The 17,021-nt window shown below is 37.2% G+C and overlaps 2 protein-coding genes across 4 annotated transcripts in view; one reads left to right on the top strand and one right to left on the bottom strand.

The window, feature by feature from the left end:
* Positions 1–17,021, bottom strand: part of MYO9A (myosin IXA) — a 262,019-nt gene that overhangs the window by 62,315 nt on the left and 182,683 nt on the right. For 2 of the 3 annotated variants that reach the window (XM_081050332.1, XM_081050333.1), the window contains exons 20-26: positions 16,788–16,868; positions 14,972–15,082; positions 13,819–13,941; positions 12,148–12,297; positions 11,025–11,338; positions 8,834–10,426; positions 6,185–6,284 (exon numbers count right to left, since the gene is read on the bottom strand). In XM_081050332.1, the coding sequence (XP_080906458.1) occupies positions 6,185–6,284; positions 8,834–10,426; positions 11,025–11,338; positions 12,148–12,297; positions 13,819–13,941; positions 14,972–15,082; positions 16,788–16,868 (2,472 nt within the window). Of the gene's footprint in view, positions 1–5,466; positions 5,680–6,184; positions 6,285–8,833; positions 10,427–11,024; positions 11,339–12,147; positions 12,298–13,818; positions 13,942–14,971; positions 15,083–16,787; positions 16,869–17,021 lie in introns of all 3 variants that reach the window. The other variant, XM_081050331.1, reaches the window with a different exon arrangement.
* LOC308498411 (protein DEK-like) lies at positions 1,236–1,996 on the top strand. The gene has a single exon (XM_081050339.1). It carries the CDS (start codon positions 1,332–1,334, stop codon positions 1,911–1,913), a length of 582 nt encoding a protein of 193 aa, XP_080906465.1. The 5' UTR covers positions 1,236–1,331; the 3' UTR covers positions 1,914–1,996.

Genomic DNA, 17,021 nt, shown 5'->3' with positions numbered 1-17,021 from the left:
AAAATTATAAGAAAGAGTTCAGACTGAATCTATCAGTTGTATCAATAAATATAAATAGATTTAACTCATCAATGGAGGTAAACAAAATTGAATTTGTCTCACAAAGCAGGACCAAACTATACTGCATACAAAACACATATCTAAAATAAAAGGGTGACAACAGGCTGAAAATAAAACAATGACCAAAAGTATTCTGGGCAAAGAGAAATAATAAGAAAACTGAGGCTGATATTACTATTTAAGTAGAATTCAAACAAAAGGCATTAAGTGTGACCGAGGATGGTTTTTAATACTAAAAGCCACAATTCACAATGAATAATAGGAGACTTTAACACCACATTCTCCACATAAAAGAAATCAAGTGTAGAAAAAAATAATAAGGATATAGAAGACAATCAACACAATAAGGTAGAGATTGTGGATATGTATTGAAATTTTACACTCTGAATAGAGAATACACCTTATCAAATGCACATGGTATTCACAAAAACTGAACAAATATTAAGTAAAACAAAATACTGGTAAATTTGACCAAGTAGAAACATTACAAATACTCTGATCATAATGTAATAAAACTAGAACTAAAAAAATTTAAAACAAAAAGACTCTTCCTCTGAAAACTAAAGAAAAAATTTATTACACAAGTTTTGGGTAAAAAAGTAATATAAACAAATTACATTTTTCTTAAAAATTAAAAACTTTACACATTAGAATAAATAAGACACATCTGAAGTAGTTATCAGAGGAAAATTCATAGCCTTAAAAACTTTTATTAATAAAAATAAATAAATGCTTCAAACCCCCAATCCAAAAGCTATAAAAATAAGAAAGTAAAACAAAAGAAAGGAAATAAATAATAAAGGTAAAAGCAGAAATCAGTAGAGAATGGGGGGAAAGTGGATATAATAAATAAATCAAAATCTTGTTATTTTGGAAAAAAGTTAATAAAACATACAAATGACTAGCTAACTTAAAGAAAAATGGAAAATGACAAACAAGAAATAACCACTGAAATAGATAATTTTTTAAAATCCTAAGGGCCTACTTTCAAGACCTCTATGCAGATAAATCTAAAAAGTTAGATGAAGTGGATAATGTCATAAGAAAACACTATTTACCAAAACTGACCCCATTAGATAGAAAGATTGGCTTTCTTGCCCAAACCGCCATTTTGAAAATCTTGCTGATTCTGAGGAGCGGAGAGCGCGGTGCGCGTGACACGCCAGACGGCGGCCAGCGCGCCCTCTCTTTGGTGCCCACCGCTGCCTCCCGGAGCCTCCTTGTGCCCACGCGCGCCAGGCCCACGGCGGCCCGGACTCGCGGTCCACAGCATGTCCTCCTCGAGCCCCGCCGCGGAGGGAGAGGGAACCCGCGACCAGCCTGCGTCCGAGAAAGAACCCGAAATTCCTGACCCGAGAGAGGAAAGTGAAGAGGAGGAGGACGACGACGACGACGACGACGACGACGACGACGAGGAAGAAAAAGAAAAGAGTCTCATCGTGGAAGGCAAGAGGGAAAAGAAAAAAGTAGAGAGGTTGACAATGCAAGTCTCTTCTTTACAAAGAGAGCCATTTACAACTGCACAAGGAAAGGGGCAGAAACTTTGTGAAATTGAAAGGATACATTTCTTTCTGAGTAAGAAGAAAACGGATGAACTTAGAAATCTACATAAACTACTTTACAACAGACCAGGCACAGTGTCCTCATTAAAGAAGAATGTGGGTCAGTTCAGTGGCTTTCCATTTGAAAAAGGAAGTACCCAGTATAAAAAAAAGGAAGAAATGTTGAAAAAATTTAGAAATGCCATGTTAAAGAGCATCTGTGAGGTTCTTGATTTGGAGAGATCAGGTGTAAATAGTGAACTGGTGAAGAGGATCTTGAATTTCTTAATGCATCCAAAGCCTTCTAGATAGAAAGATTAATTTCCCTTGAAGAAATAGAGGGACTTATGAAGGAATTATGCAACTCAAAAGTACCAATCCCAGATGGTTTCACAGGGAAATTCTACCGTATCTTCAAAGAGCAGAGTGTCACAATGCCATAAATTGCCCCTGACTTTTGGGGGAGCAATAAAATGCATATATAAATACTATGTGTATTCAACAAATGTGGCTACTATCCAGGGGCCACCAATCCAAACCTCTGAAATCGTAAACGTTGTTCAGTACCAACTGGTTTTTCAACTTGCAATACTCACCTCCAAATCACTAGCCGAGGTTCTAAACTATAAACATCCTCTCCTGACTTCCCTTTTCTGAGCAGTTACTAATACCTAGTCAAGGTGGATTATCACTTACTGTAAAATAAGTTAACAAACTTAGTCTTGCTTGATCAACAGCTTTTTCTGGCAGGTTTTTTTGTTTGTTTGTTTGTTTGTTTTTTGGAGTGGACAGTAGAAAGAAGAAAAATTCAACACAGGTAAGGATTGGAGAGTATCTCAGAGAATAACAAATAGAAACAAGAATATAAGAAGTGACCACAGTTTTGTGGGGGAAATGAGGCATTTTGTTTTATCCTATTGGAGATAAAGAAGACAAATTCTGGAGAGCTATTTGGGAGTCATACCCATAGAAATGAGTGGGTTAAGTCTGGGGAATGGTAGAAGAAACTAGGCAGAGAAAATGATAATGTGCTTATACCAATCCTACAAATAAGGATATAAATGATTTTACTAACTCACCATTCAGAAGATTGAGAGACTAAAATACTATATGAAAGCCACCTTAAAAATACTGCTTAGCAGAACATGTCATCCTTCTTGGGTAACAGCCAACAGAGTGGATATAAGAACTGAGTGAGAGCAGCATACAGAAACTAAACAGTTATTGAAAAGGCAGAGTTAAAGTAGGAAATTAAAAAAAAAACAAACCAGTTTAAAGGAGGGAAACTACCTCTGTTGTCCTGGTTAACAAGTGGTTAACAACTCATCAACTCAGGAGGTAATAGTTATCAAATCCCCTTCAGGTAATTCATTTAGAACTCTATCCCATTAGCTATTTCTTCCAAGACTAAATCACACACTCCTTAGCAAATGTCAATGAAAGGATCACTTTGTCCAGAGGGCAAGAAAAAAACCAACTATCCAGTTTTTAAAAATCCATGAGCCCAGAAATTCAAGCCCATTTAAAATCTTGGCGTTATCTCGATTTTGAGAATTCAGTAGATTCCAGTTAGTAACAATCTTCATCTTCACAGTATCAGGTAACATTAGAACATGGCATATTTTCAAGTTAAACAAACACAAACACACTTTAAAATTGTTCCTACCCTCCCCACCCCCAACCCCAATAAGTATCCCTCAGCATATTCTAGAAAGCAAAGCCTCTTCATGCAAGTGTCCATCAGAAACGACCACCACCACCTGCTCTTAAATAGCTAGTGATGAAACCCAAGGACAGGGAGAAAGCTGGAGAGGTGACTAACACGCTGTGCAGGGGGCGCGCTACAACTACAGGCATGCAGTGACTGTCAAGCAGTGAACAGAATCACAGGCAGAGGCTACCGGCTGGCGCCCTTCAAGGGGCCGAAGGCTCCGAGCAGAAAGCCCAACTTCCTGGTTCATCTCAGCAAGAGTTCTCAGTGAGAAAGAATTCTACCATCGAAAGGACTAAGGTTTGTGACAAAGGAAACTCTCAGGAACAAAACAGCAAAATGCTACGTTCTTCCACAAATGAAAATTCTCTGTATGCTTTACAAAATAAGTATGCTCCCTATTTATACTAAAAAAATATGTAGGCAGTACTTTTCATTAAAATTAGTTTGCTTCATGACATAATTTCATCTTTAACTACTAATCATATGATAAAAGTATCGTTTTATTTATACTCAAAAATTGGGCACCTCCAAAATGGAGTTATTTTATCCTACACTGGAAAGAAAGGGCTTTGGCTTTAATTATACCTATCAATGGATAAAAAGATTGTTTCTAACTTTTACAATTCTACAGTTTGGCTCAGGGTAACAACTCATTTATCTAATTAGAGAACTGGTCATGCATTTTTCTGTTGTTTTTTTTCTGTCTTAGACTATCAATATTATCATTTAAAAACTGAGTCTGTCTCCAACAAAAGATAAAAACAATGAGGGTATTCTCGAAATTAGCAAAAAATTTTAATTAACTAGATCTTTGGCACACACAGCAGAAAACAGATCAAGGATAAAATATTTAACAAGTCAAAAGGAGGCCACCTTAAAATTTTCCTCCCATCATGAACAGATGCTAAAGAAGAACATTAGAGAGCCAACTTAATTAAGGATACGCACAGAAGTAAAATGCATATCACTCCACTTTATCAGTGACAATGTTTTAGTATATATCAGATATACAGGGTCCTTCCTTGCATTGTGCATTTTCCAGGACAATTCCAAAATCAAACACTTTACATCCACAAATACATTCATACTTGTCAAATGATATATACCAAATTTTGGTTGAGATATGATGTTATTTTCTTAGTCAAAATAGTGCAGCTTTATAAAAAACCTAACCCCAACACTATAATTTGTGACTAATACAAACTCACACTATATACAGCCTTCTACTTGGCAGGGTTAGTCCAGGGGGACATTTTTGGCATTGCAAAAATTTGGCATTTTTTAAAAATTCACGTTTATTTTCTATTACTAAAAAGTTAGGAAGGGGAAGCAAGTTTAAAGGCAAAAAAAAAAAAGAGAGAGAATACCATTTTAATTGCAAGCTATTGTAATTGATTGTTTAACACACACCCTACTCACTAGACCGGGTGGGATCAGTAAACCAGAACCAGCAGGTCAAACACAGCTCGTGGCCTGTTTTGTAAACAGCTTTATTGGCACACAGCCATGCCCAGTTGCTTACATCTGTAGCTGTTTTCACTCTACAGTGGCAGTTAAGTAGTAGTAACTGGGATTGTGCGAATCACAAGGTCTAACAGGTTTATTATCTGGCCCTTTACAGAAAAAAAATCGGAGGGCCACTGCTCTAGACCTTTCAAGACACAACAGAGAATTTCTACATCAGTACTACCGTGTTTCCCCGAAAATAAGACCGGGTCTCATATTAATTTTTGCTCCAAAAGACACACTAGGGCGTATTTTCAGGGGATGTCTTATTTTTTCATGTACAACAATCTGCATTTATTCAAATATAGTCATGTCATCTTCTTCTGGCAGATCGTCCTAATGTACTAAATGCGACCATCTGGCTGATAACCTTAACTGGGGCTTATTTTCAGGGTAGGTCTTCTTTTTGGGGAAACACAGTACGTTCACGCCAATGCCGCCTCATTTATGATGTGACAGACTATAGTTCAAGTGCCCTTTATCCGAGTCCTGTTAAAACAAAAGTTCCCTGCTTGCTGTGTTCACTGAGGTTTCCCATGGACAAACCATTACACGGGAAGAAGCTGTGAAGGTTAGCTGTAGATTAGCAGACTACTCCCATCAGACTTGTTCGTTGCCTGTTTTCTTATATTGCTGTACAATTACCATTTCGGAGTCACTGTGAGAGGCCTGCCCCAGGCTGGGTGCAGGCCCTCGCTCAGAGTGAGGAGGCTGCTCAAGGGACAGAAGGGGCTCAACATTGTCATCGTAATCATCTTCCTCTGTTTCCCCCTCCCCATCGGCCAAAGTACCTCTAGTCAAGAAATCGGAGCGCGTCCGCGCCATTCGAGCTTTCTTTTTATGGGCCGGTCTGGCAACCTGCTTGACCAAATGATAAAACAAATAACACAACAATGTTTTGTTTTGGGTGTTTTGGAGATGATGCCAATGAAAGACATCAGAGAGCTCATGAATTTCTTGAAACACCCCTCCACCCCACCATGCCCTTTCCACTAGAAGTGATGAGATGACCACAACCAATCCATATGCATTACTCTGGACAAGAGAGGAGAATGGAAGCTACATCTACACTGTTCTTCTCCAGAGCCAAGGAAGCCATCTTTCGCTGCCATAATCAATCACCAAAGTCACTTGCATAAATAGCCTTCTTTTTCTCAGTAACTTCTTTTTTTATAAATATAATCTGGGTTTTTAGGCACCATTCCCTGCCTGAAGTATACCTCCTTAAGTATAAGACCTAACTCATGGCTTCTTTCTCTATGAACTCTTGGGAGTAAATGAGATGCTCTATCTACAAGAATAATAATTTCCAGAGTAGTGTGCATCTATTTTGCACAAAAGATAAACAAAATTCAATACTTACCTCTCTTTGGCCCGGCCCAGTTAATTTCACAGGTTTCCAAGTTGGTTCATCTTGTTTGTGGAGTTGAGGGATTCCACTGTTTAAGGCTTCCTTGTTGACACTTAGGATAGAAAAAAAAAAAAAAGCAGATTACATTTCAATTCCCAGTACATATCCCATGGCAGCAGTCTTAAAGCATAGCATGAAATACAGTCTAACAAGTAAGGTCAAAGAATTCCAGCAAATTCCATAAATATTTCCAGATCTTTTTCAAATCCTAAAACAATATATCACAATTATTCTGCCTACCTAATTTATATTATTATCAATAATTTACATGTATGAATGAATTACTAGAGGCCCTGCCCTGGTAATCATTGGGTATATTCCACTATGATGACATATGTCTAAGAATAGCAGCAACAGAATTAGCTCAAGAAATGACATGGATTTAGTGATGAAAAAGGAAAAAAACCAAATCCCCAAATCTTGAGAATTAATCTTAAGTCTTTTATTCTAATCATAAAATACCTGATAAGTAGTCATCCAGTGATGAGGACCTCATTACTTTGTTTTATATTGAGATGGCTCCTTATTCGTTAGCAAATTTTCTTTCTACAATCTTTCTGTAGCTTTCACCTATTGTCTTAGTTTTAAAACTTGTTTCTTTGGAGAACAAATCAAAGGCCAATAGGCTCAACTGGGGCAAGAGAGATTTTATGGCCAAAAGGGAGTCTTTTCGGACAAACTAGGATGGCCAGGCTTGATCCTATACTGGTTAAAAAGGGAGATCGGTCTTATACTTAAGGAGGTGTGCTTCAGGCTGGGAATAGGGCCTAAAAACACAGATTATATTTACAAAAAAGAAGTTGCTGAGAAAAAGAAGGCAATTAGTACAAAATAAAATCAACATAAGCAGGATAAGAAATTATTAAGCTAAAAGAAGCATGCCCGAAATTATACAGATGGTATAGTGTTACCTTGTGAAAATTTAATTTTGCTTGAATAACTACATGACGTGACTGCTTTGTCATTAAATTACATGTAGAAAGGGATGTCAGTGTCTAATGAAAATTTGAATAGAACCTGCACTTTCATGGTTCCAGTTACCTATACCGTGTTTCCCCCAAAATAAGACTGGGTCTTATATTAAGGTTTGCCCCAAATGACACATTAGGCCTTATGTTCAGGGGATGTCATCCTGAAAAATCATGCTAGAGCTTATTTTCTGGTTAGGTCTTATTTTGGGGGAAACATGGTAATAACTCAGTACCATGAGACCTAAAATTTATCAACAATATATTGCTCATCTCTCCTTAGCAGGACTTTAAGAGAATCTTACCTTACTTTCTAGCATAGTGCTAGGTTTAAAGTAGACACTAACTTATGAGTTGCCAGACTAAATGCTCTTCCACTCAAAATCTTCCATTTAATTTTTATAAATGAAGGACTACAGGCTGTAAGAGGTTACCTTGTCCTTTGCCCTATGCAGTAATCCCTAAACAAACCTAACTAAATGAAAAGCTTTCCTAGCTAATGGCAGCTCAGCGATCTCCCTTTTTAACCAGTGTATAACACCCAGTCTTATATAAGACCCGGTATTATATTATATTATTATATTATATTATATTATATTATATTATATTACATTATATTACATTATACTATATTATATTATACCCGGTCTTATATTATAGTAAAATAAGACCAGGTCTTATATTAACTTTTGTTCCAAAAGATGCATTAGACCTGATTGTCCCGGCTAGGTCTTATTTTCGGGGAAACACGGTAGTTAAGAAAACTTAAAAGTATAAGAACGATAAAAGTATAAAAGCATAAAACTTAAAAGAACGCCCACTTATATGAGGTGTCTAACGCAGTCAAACTCTTAGAAACAGAAAGGAGAATGGTGGTTTTCAGGGGTTTGGGATGACGGGGAAGAGGGAGTTGTTCCATGAGTAATAGAGTTTGTTTGTGCAAGATGAGAATGTTCTAGAGATCTGTTGCACAACAGCGTGCAGATAGTTAACACTACTGTATTGTACACTTAAAAATGGCTAAGGTGGTCAATTTTATGTTATGTGTTTTTTACCACAAAGAAAGTACAAAGAACTTAATGAAGAACAAAAGTAGCTGACAGAGTGACAAAGCACATTAACTTTTAGCCTGACACTAACAAGCTGGCTGGCTACACCTACCAGCTGGAGGGCACCCGGCATTGGCTGGATGCCTGCTGTGTTTCCAGGCACTGCACTTACCTTCACAAATGCTCTCGCACTCAATGGGGAGGAACCAAAAACTCTGTATTGGTGCTCAGGTAAAGACTCCCAGGCTATAATTCTATCTAATTTCAAGTGGCTGGTGGAATCAACAATTAGGGAATTTTATAGCCAGAGAAAATGGCTAATTTGAGTAGCACCCAAACAAACAGCTGAAGCAGATCAAGGCACTGTAATACAGGCATGCTTGGTTTTACTGCATTTCACAGATGTTGTGGTTTTTAAAAATTAAAAGCAAGACCTTCCACCAGCAAAAAGATTACGATGCGCTTTATTGTGATATTCACTTTATTGCGGTGGTCTGGAACTGAACCCGCAATATCTCTGAGGTGTGCCTGTGAAATTCTCCAAAAAGTTTCCCATTTATACATAAAAATAAACATTTACTTACAGGGAAATATTCATATTGTCCTTTGGCGTGAAGAAAATGGCCCTAGTAGTTCCATCTCTGGAAGGGTCATAAGATGTGTGGCCATAAGACTGAGTTGGCCTAAATTGTTCTCTTTTTGAAATGCGATTATTAGAGAGTTTACAGGCTACATTCACTTGGGTGCACATTCTGTCTGTCCTGGATAAGTCATTGACCGTACTGGATTGGCATGGGCCTCCTTTTCTTTCAAAGAACAGGGTGACGGGTCGGTCCCTGGGGGGTAAGTGAACAGAGGGACTGTCTTTTGGAGCAAGAGCTGCATCTTTTACAGTTACTGAAGGAGGCCGAAGTACACTGGGTTCTTCCTTATTTGGGGTATTCAGGATGACAGAAGATGGCCTCTCTACTCTTTGCTTTGGTTGATGGAAAGGTGGTACCAGGAAAGACTCCCCACTTTTTGGCTTTTCAATTGTCTTGAAGGCTTTACGCTCCTTCTCTAAAATATCTGTTTGCTGACGAATCTGTTCCATCATCTCTTTTTCATTCTGCTGCTGCAACTGCTTTTGTCTTTCTTCCTTCTCAGTGTTTAGCTTTTCTAACTTCTTCAGCACAGTGTTAGAAGAATCTGTATTCAAAGAAGCAACACCTTGATTTTCTCCTGAGAAGTGATACTTTCTGGTTTCCCTGTTGATATCCAAAGTAAGAGCTGGAAGTGTTCCTTCACTTTCCAACAGTTTGTTTTTCTGGATACTTGCGTCTAGTCGGGAACTCGTTTTCAGTGGGTCTTGTTGGGGAATATAAAAAAATGTAGGCAGGCTATTTGAAATAAAGGATTCTCTCAGCTGTGGCTTACACGAAATAGATTCAGAGCTGCAGATCAGGTTTTCCTTCGTAGTCCCATTCTTCAAATGCACTGAGTCAGAAGGTGCCCCCTTTTGAATCAGTGAGTAGTCAGTCTCATGTGAGGCACTGAGGGCATTGCCTTGTGTATCAGGTTTTGGACTGCTAGGTATCTTAGGTGACAGAAACTGCAAGTCTCCTTCATCTAAAATTAAGGACTCCCGTTTACTCGTTTGGCTTTCCTCACAGCTCAAAAGTTCCAAGCTTCCTTGAGAGCTTTCACTGTCAGGTGTCCCCTGTAGAGACTGAAGGCCCTCAGGCATCAGTTCTGTAGACCACCTACGTTCTTCTGAAGGAGACACACCACCAAGAGAACGGACTTTCAGCAGCTCCAAGCTAAATATAGCTTGCTCCAGTTCCCTCATTCTCCGACTTTCTCTTTTGGCCCGACCTACTTTTTTCTGGTGGAGATCCTCCAAGGACTTGGGTCTCTCTCTTACAATCACATCTTCCTGCAAGTCCACACCACTGTGGCTCATGGCTCTCTCCTGTCGCTTGTTTGGGGGCTCCTTCAAGCAGTCCACTGAACTAATACGATTACTCTCTACCACAGATTTGCATTCCTCTATGGCTTTTACTCTGTTGTCAAAGGAACAATCCTCCCATTCTGACGGGTCTGAACCCTGAATTTTCAGCGCTCCATAGGGATCAATGCTCATCAACCCAAGTTCTAGTTTTGTTTCTCTTAGTCTTTGTTCTTTTAAAGCTTTAAATCTATATAAAAATAGAAAAAAAGTGGATTAGAGATATCTCTTGGATACCACTAGAGAGAATACGTTTACTGAGAATTTAAGAAGAAAACTGAAAAGTCTCAAAATTTTCTCTTTATAACACCTAAGTATTTCTCAAACTAACATGGATGCACATTTCATAATTCTACTTCACAAATGAGATTATATTTCATTAAGTGCACTGTTCCTAATTGGGCACTCTACAAAAAACAAAGTAATTGAATTAGAAGTAAAGCTCTCATTTAATAATATCCTTAATTTAAGGTAAACCTTAAAACCTGAAATTCAAGTTTCTAAAAGTAAAAACAGTTCAACATGGACAATTTTTAAAGACTCAACCCAATGTAAAAGTTTGCTCTTAGCAGTTACAACCACAGACCATGTAGGTTTTCAATCCAATTTAATTCATTAAACACTTAGCTTCTATTATAGATCACATAATGTGGGTTAAAATTGCTAGGAGTATCACAGTTTAGTGGAGAAGACAAATTGTACATAAACCAATTCTAATATAAATTAGAGCAGAGGTATAAACAACATACTTGGGAAGGAGAAGTCATTATTGTAACAACAAAGATTACCTTTGTCTTGCTCTGAATCCTCTACATATTGACTGCAAAAGGATAATTTTGTTTCTTTGCTCTTGATACCTCTTACTTTCCCTGTAGCTTTTCCATCTTGCCTGTATGCAGATGGCAGCCATGTGCCTCCGCCTACAGTGCTCCCGCCATCTCTGTTGAATGATGATGGCTGCAGTCCGCAGCTCCCAATACCGCTGCCTCTCTAAGTGAGCACGCCAGGAAGCTTGGAGGAGAGTAGCTGCACTAGCTTTAACTAAAGCATCTTTCTGCACAGATGCATTTCTGATTTGCTTCTGGTAATTCCTCCAGAATTGCTGTGGGGAAGACAAAATAATAGAAACTATTGTCATATCTTTTGCGACATTTTCACAGAAACAGGAAAAAAGAAATTTTCTTGTAATTAGAAAGTAGCTAAAACAGTTAAATTGTGGGCAATTTTAAAAAGTTTTCTAGATATGCTTTGTTAAAACAACTATTTTAGATAACATAACCTTGATGAAATTAATTACATTAATATAACTTAAAATAATTTTAAAATTTTTGATGCTTTCATGCCCTACAAATTAATTTAAACAAATTACATTATATTCTCATGCTACAATTTGCCAATATTCATGGGTTTAAGGTCAACATATACACATTTCAAAGTTTAAGATAGTGAAGATTTTCCTGTACAAATAGACACGGTCCTATGGAAAACAGCCATCATATAAACCAATGAGGGAGAAAATAAAACCAAATAAATGTGAAATAAGGTACCTATAATCCAAGATGAGTACACAATAACAATGTATGTATAACTCTCAAATATGACTCAGAAAACTATTAAATAAAAATAACTGTCAATAAAAATTAGGTACATAACTCCTTTGCCCCTAATCATAACTCATAAGCCACTATAACTATACATTCAATTTAATTTAAATTCAGCTCCATCAACAGTCTATTATTTCAGGCCCGGTAATCTGCCGGGTGCTATCAACATTTCAAAAATGAGTAGGACACATTCTCATCTCTGAGTAACTTTTATATTTTATTTGTTTCACCATAAAATAGTTCTGGTTACTAAAACAAAGGTCAAATAAACTAGCCAATCTCATGCAAGGCATCCCTTGCTCCCCACCTGGATAATAACGGACGCCTGTCTCAGACGGAGGAAATGCTGCCTGCATAGCAGGCTCCGAAACCATCTCTGCAACAGCACGATTCTGCGGAGCACCTCTTGGTGAAGCAGATCCTGCAGGTGTTGCCGTTCCTGCTCTTTCAGGAACACCTACCAGGACGAAGAAAGATAAGGAATGTAGTTTAAGAAAACGTGAGAAATGTATTTCTCTGATAAGCTTTTTTAGACATGAACAAATACAGTGGCAGATGTATAAAAGCAGTACCAATAAATGTATCTACCGATTTATCCAAAGTAGTCATTCTCAAATTGGAAAGGAGACATCAGAACATAGAAGGGGAAATGGGACGGTAAGTATGAGTACAAAAATCTCAGTGCCAGAGATTAAATCGATACATTATTCCCTTCCCTTGGGAAATTCACCATTATCATGAGTCAATGTGCTACTGGAGCACATCATATTTTTCAAGGATGATGGAGTGGGGGGAGAAATTGAGAACCACAGATCTTGAAGTTTGATCACAATACGAATACACCAAATAAGCCTTTTTGAAACCCAGTATGCTTGTTGCTGCTCAGAGCTATTAATCAGTTTACTTACTCCTTCGTTCTATTAAAAAAAACTTTAGGGATATACGGGGATACAAAGATAACTTAGGCATATTCCTTTAGGAAACAGGATTTGCACTCACCTTTAAGAGCAGGTAGATATTAAATATTGTATATATTTAATGTGATTATTGTAATGTATATGTACATTGTGCAATGATTACCACAATCAAACTAATTAACATATCCATCACCTCCCATTTTTGTCAAAAAAAATTTTTTTTTAAGAAGAGCACGTAGATACTAGACACACAAATAGGAAACAACTAATACAGGCATAAGACAACGGACCCCACCTGAACAAAACATGGAGTTGGAAATAATGATAAAGGCACATATGGGGGACAATCTTCATGATGAAGATATTAAATAGTGTAAAATCATAATGTGGAGGTTTTTGAAAAAGAGAAATATGTTTGAATTTAATGAGGAGGTTATCGGGAGATTACTACTGAGCAGGCAGATAACATGATTTTGATATGATGGGTGGAGTGAGTTAAATGGAATGACAAACAGACTGGAACCAGATGAGGGATCTGTTTACTGTAAGAGAAATATAAGTGAGAGCTAAAGAAATAGAATTAATATGGAAGCAATTAACATAAGTGGAGAAAATGGGAGAGATGTGAGAATCATTTGTGAGGGGAAAAAAAACAAAACAGAACTTTGTAAAAGGATTAAACTGAAGGGTAAGCCAAGTAAGATTATGGTTTCCAGCCTAAGAAACTAGAAGGATAACAGAAAGAGTAGCTGACAAATTAAGGATAATAGGGGAATCAGGATAAGGTGACTTTGGGCAAGGAGAGTTGGAGATTACAGTAGAACACTAGAGAGAGATGATTTTTAGGCAGCTAAAATTATAGGCAGAACTAGAGAATTGGCCAGAAGCTCTCTGATTAATACTGACTATGTTATTAAGAAAAACTTCTTGGCCTAATCATTTTCCTCATGACATCTGCTATACTATGTTTTTTTATAAAACATTCTCATAGGCTAAAATTGTCATTATTATTTAAACACAAAAATACACTCAATTTTGACAAGGGATGGAGATATATTTACCATGGATTTTCCAACTTGGTAATTATCTGGATTAAGATTTATTTTCCTGAAGAAATTCTGGATGTTAAATTTGGATGGAATAATATTTCGAGGAAGAAGTACATGGAAGTGGCTCACAAAATCCTGAAAAATGAAAAGAAAATGTTATAAAATCACAAGATCCTAAACTTAGCTAACTGTCCTTATATTGATCCTTTTCTGATTCTTTTAAACAGGGCGAAACCAAGAAAGTACTTGTTAACTTAAAATATTACAAAAGGTTAATTTGTAAAGGGGGAGGGAGGCTGAGTTATATATAGCATTATATTATCAAAAGGGAATGGAGGAGGAAAAAAGGGCAGAAACTAATAATAATCTCCCTTTTGAGAAAGCTGTATTAAACACCAAAGAAAAAGTTATTTAACTAGAATCAGAAATTTTTCACAGAAAAAGAAGCAAAGTTGTAACTGAGGGTGTAACTGAGAACGAAGTTTTTCCTCCTGGTAACAGCAAAGACTTGCTCAGCTGCTGAGAAGTTTCACTAGAATTTTCAGACCCACAGCAGCAGAAGCTGATGACAGTGACTAGGAGCCTTGCTGGCAGCTTCCCATGAAAGAAAATCCTGCTGAGAATCTTTAGCAAAAATCTAATGGAATCTTTTCTTTTGAACTTTTCTTTTGAAACAGTCCTGATTGAACAATTTCAATTACTAGAATAATCAGTGTGAAGAACTGCTACGTTACGAGTAAACTTAGTATTAGTAAAATTCAGATCAAATGAGAATAGCCAAGTACTGGTTGTATTATAACAACAGCTAATGAGATTGCTGCCATTCCATGGAAGTGAGTTCTCTCAGCCTCTATAATTCTGTATACGGTGTTTCCCCAAAAATAAGACCTAGCAGGACCATCAGCTCTAATACGTCTTTTGGAGCAAAAATTAACATAATTTTTTTTATATTTCTTATATTTTCTTACATTAAGTTTTGCTCCAAAAGACGCATTAGAGCTGATCATCCGGCTAGGTCTTATTTTGGAGGTAACACGGTACAAAAGATGGAAGGGAAAGGAAGAATTAAGAGAAACAAACAAGTGAGCCTCAAATAAAAAATAAGAAAGACAGGAACAATTTACTTGATGTGCATATATTTTTAAAGATCACTCAAAAGTATAACCTGGAAAGAGTATTTGCAGCTGTATCCTGACTGGCGAATTCGCACTGTCTCCAGCATCCCAGTGTATCGAAGCTGTCGAAGTACCAAGGCATCATTGAACCTCAATGGCAGCTAAAACAAAGCAAATAGAGAAACTTTAGTCTAGAAGAATAGATCTATTCTTAATGTTTGTCCTATAAGTATGGTTAACTTTTCAATATCTAGGAAGTGACTGAAAGTTGTCTGGTTAAGACATAGTAGAGGTGACAGGACACTCTTACTTCCCCAGCTAGTAGCTTCAGAAAAGTTTTGACTGCCTGACCTTAACGAAAAAAGAGAAACCAAGCTTCCAGGCTTCTCTAGTCACAGTGGGAGAGGACCTTCAAAGCTCAAAAGGAATGTAGTTGCCCACAGAGGTGGCCATATTATAAAATATGTAACAATATTAGCCTACTTATATATAGTCAAAAATGTCTGTATTATTAATTAAGATTTTATCTACAATCTCACTCAGAAACCACCTGCCCCACTCTACCAGTTACCTTGGTTAACTGAGAGCTGACAGATTCTTCTTCTAATGACTAGGACAAGGTTAAGAGTAGTTCATTTCCCTAAACACTTTTTGCTAATGACACTGGTATGACACACTGAAAAACGAAAAATGACCTCACTGTGTAGGTAGACAGGATGGGGGACCGGCCAACAGGAGGTCCACTCCTTAGCAGGCACAATACCCTGTCACTCCTCGGGCCTCAGTAGGCATGCTTCCAGACAGTCAAAAGACGTATGTGGAGCTTCTGCTACTTCTCCCTATCCACTAAATACTATCTTCAATAATCCCTAAGGCAATCCCAAACATTTTCTTGCAGACAGATGGGGCATACCAGCTGTCAAGGAAAAAAATGTCAGATGGGCAACTTATGTTAAATAATAATAGCAGTTAACATTTATTTAGTATTTATTCTATACCCTGAAATACTTCATTAATTGAACTCTGCACAGCAAAGTCTCAATTAAAAATAGAGACTCAAACTTCTATTTAACTGTAAATTAAATGGTTCCCTTTTTAGTCACTGTAAAAGGACAGCTAACATTTACTAACCACTTAGCATGGGCCAGGAACATTCTAAGGTACAGGTATTGACTCACTTATACTCACAAAACACTATGAGGTTGGTCCTGTAATTACAGTATATTCTTACATGGATGAAAATATTTAAGCACAGAAAGGTTAACTTGTCTAAGGTCACAAAGCTTGTAAGCAGCAGAGTTGCAGAGTGCTTCTTAAGAAGTAAGAAAGCTGAACATAATTCCTACCACATTTTAACTCTTCAGGCTGGGAACTAATTTCTCCTATGATGAACATAAAGAAAGATGACAAATGTTTACACTTATTAGCTATATTTGCAAAGCTCTAATTAGGGAAACTGCCATGGAAAACAAGAAGGAATCAAGGCTGTCCACAGTACCTGCCCTATTTTACAGAAACAAGAATCTCTAAACATGAAAAATGCCAAACAAGTTCTTTAAAAGTGACAGTTTATATCCAAACAAGAGAGATAAATCTTGGGATAACAAAACTTGCATAAAACTTTTTTTATGATGCAATTTCAAGAGGTATTTGTTTCTCAAATTCTAGGAAATGCTAAGTCAACACCATATAAATACCTCACAGGCAGGTAATTGTAAAAACTACAAAGATAGCCATAGAAAATAGAGAACGTGGTTTTCCTTACAAAGATTATAGATAGCTCTCTCGGTCCATTTAATCTCCTTAGAATTTAAAGCTGTTTGAGGTAAGCTCAGCTAGGAGTGCTCATTTATAGGACGTCTTTACCTTTTCGGCGTTCGAGCGAATGCATTTGACAAAATATGGTTCTGCCTGACCAAGTGTCTCCATCAGCTTGTTTAAGGAGGCCTGCAATACAAAGCAACATAATCAACACTTTCTTCCCTTCCAAACTGGCAACGAATGGTTTATAAGTATAAACAATAATGTTGGCAAAATATGCAAAACAAGTAGTATACACAGAAATCAGTTTATTTCTGAAAAGCAACATGACCGTTTCAG

Source organism: Rhinolophus hipposideros (assembly GCF_964194185.1).
Source record: "Rhinolophus hipposideros genome assembly, chromosome: 5".
In the NCBI taxonomy this organism is placed as follows: Eukaryota; Metazoa; Chordata; class Mammalia; order Chiroptera; family Rhinolophidae; genus Rhinolophus; species Rhinolophus hipposideros.
Note: the sequence above shows the minus strand (reverse complement) of the source record. Positions and strands in the feature narration are given on the sequence as shown.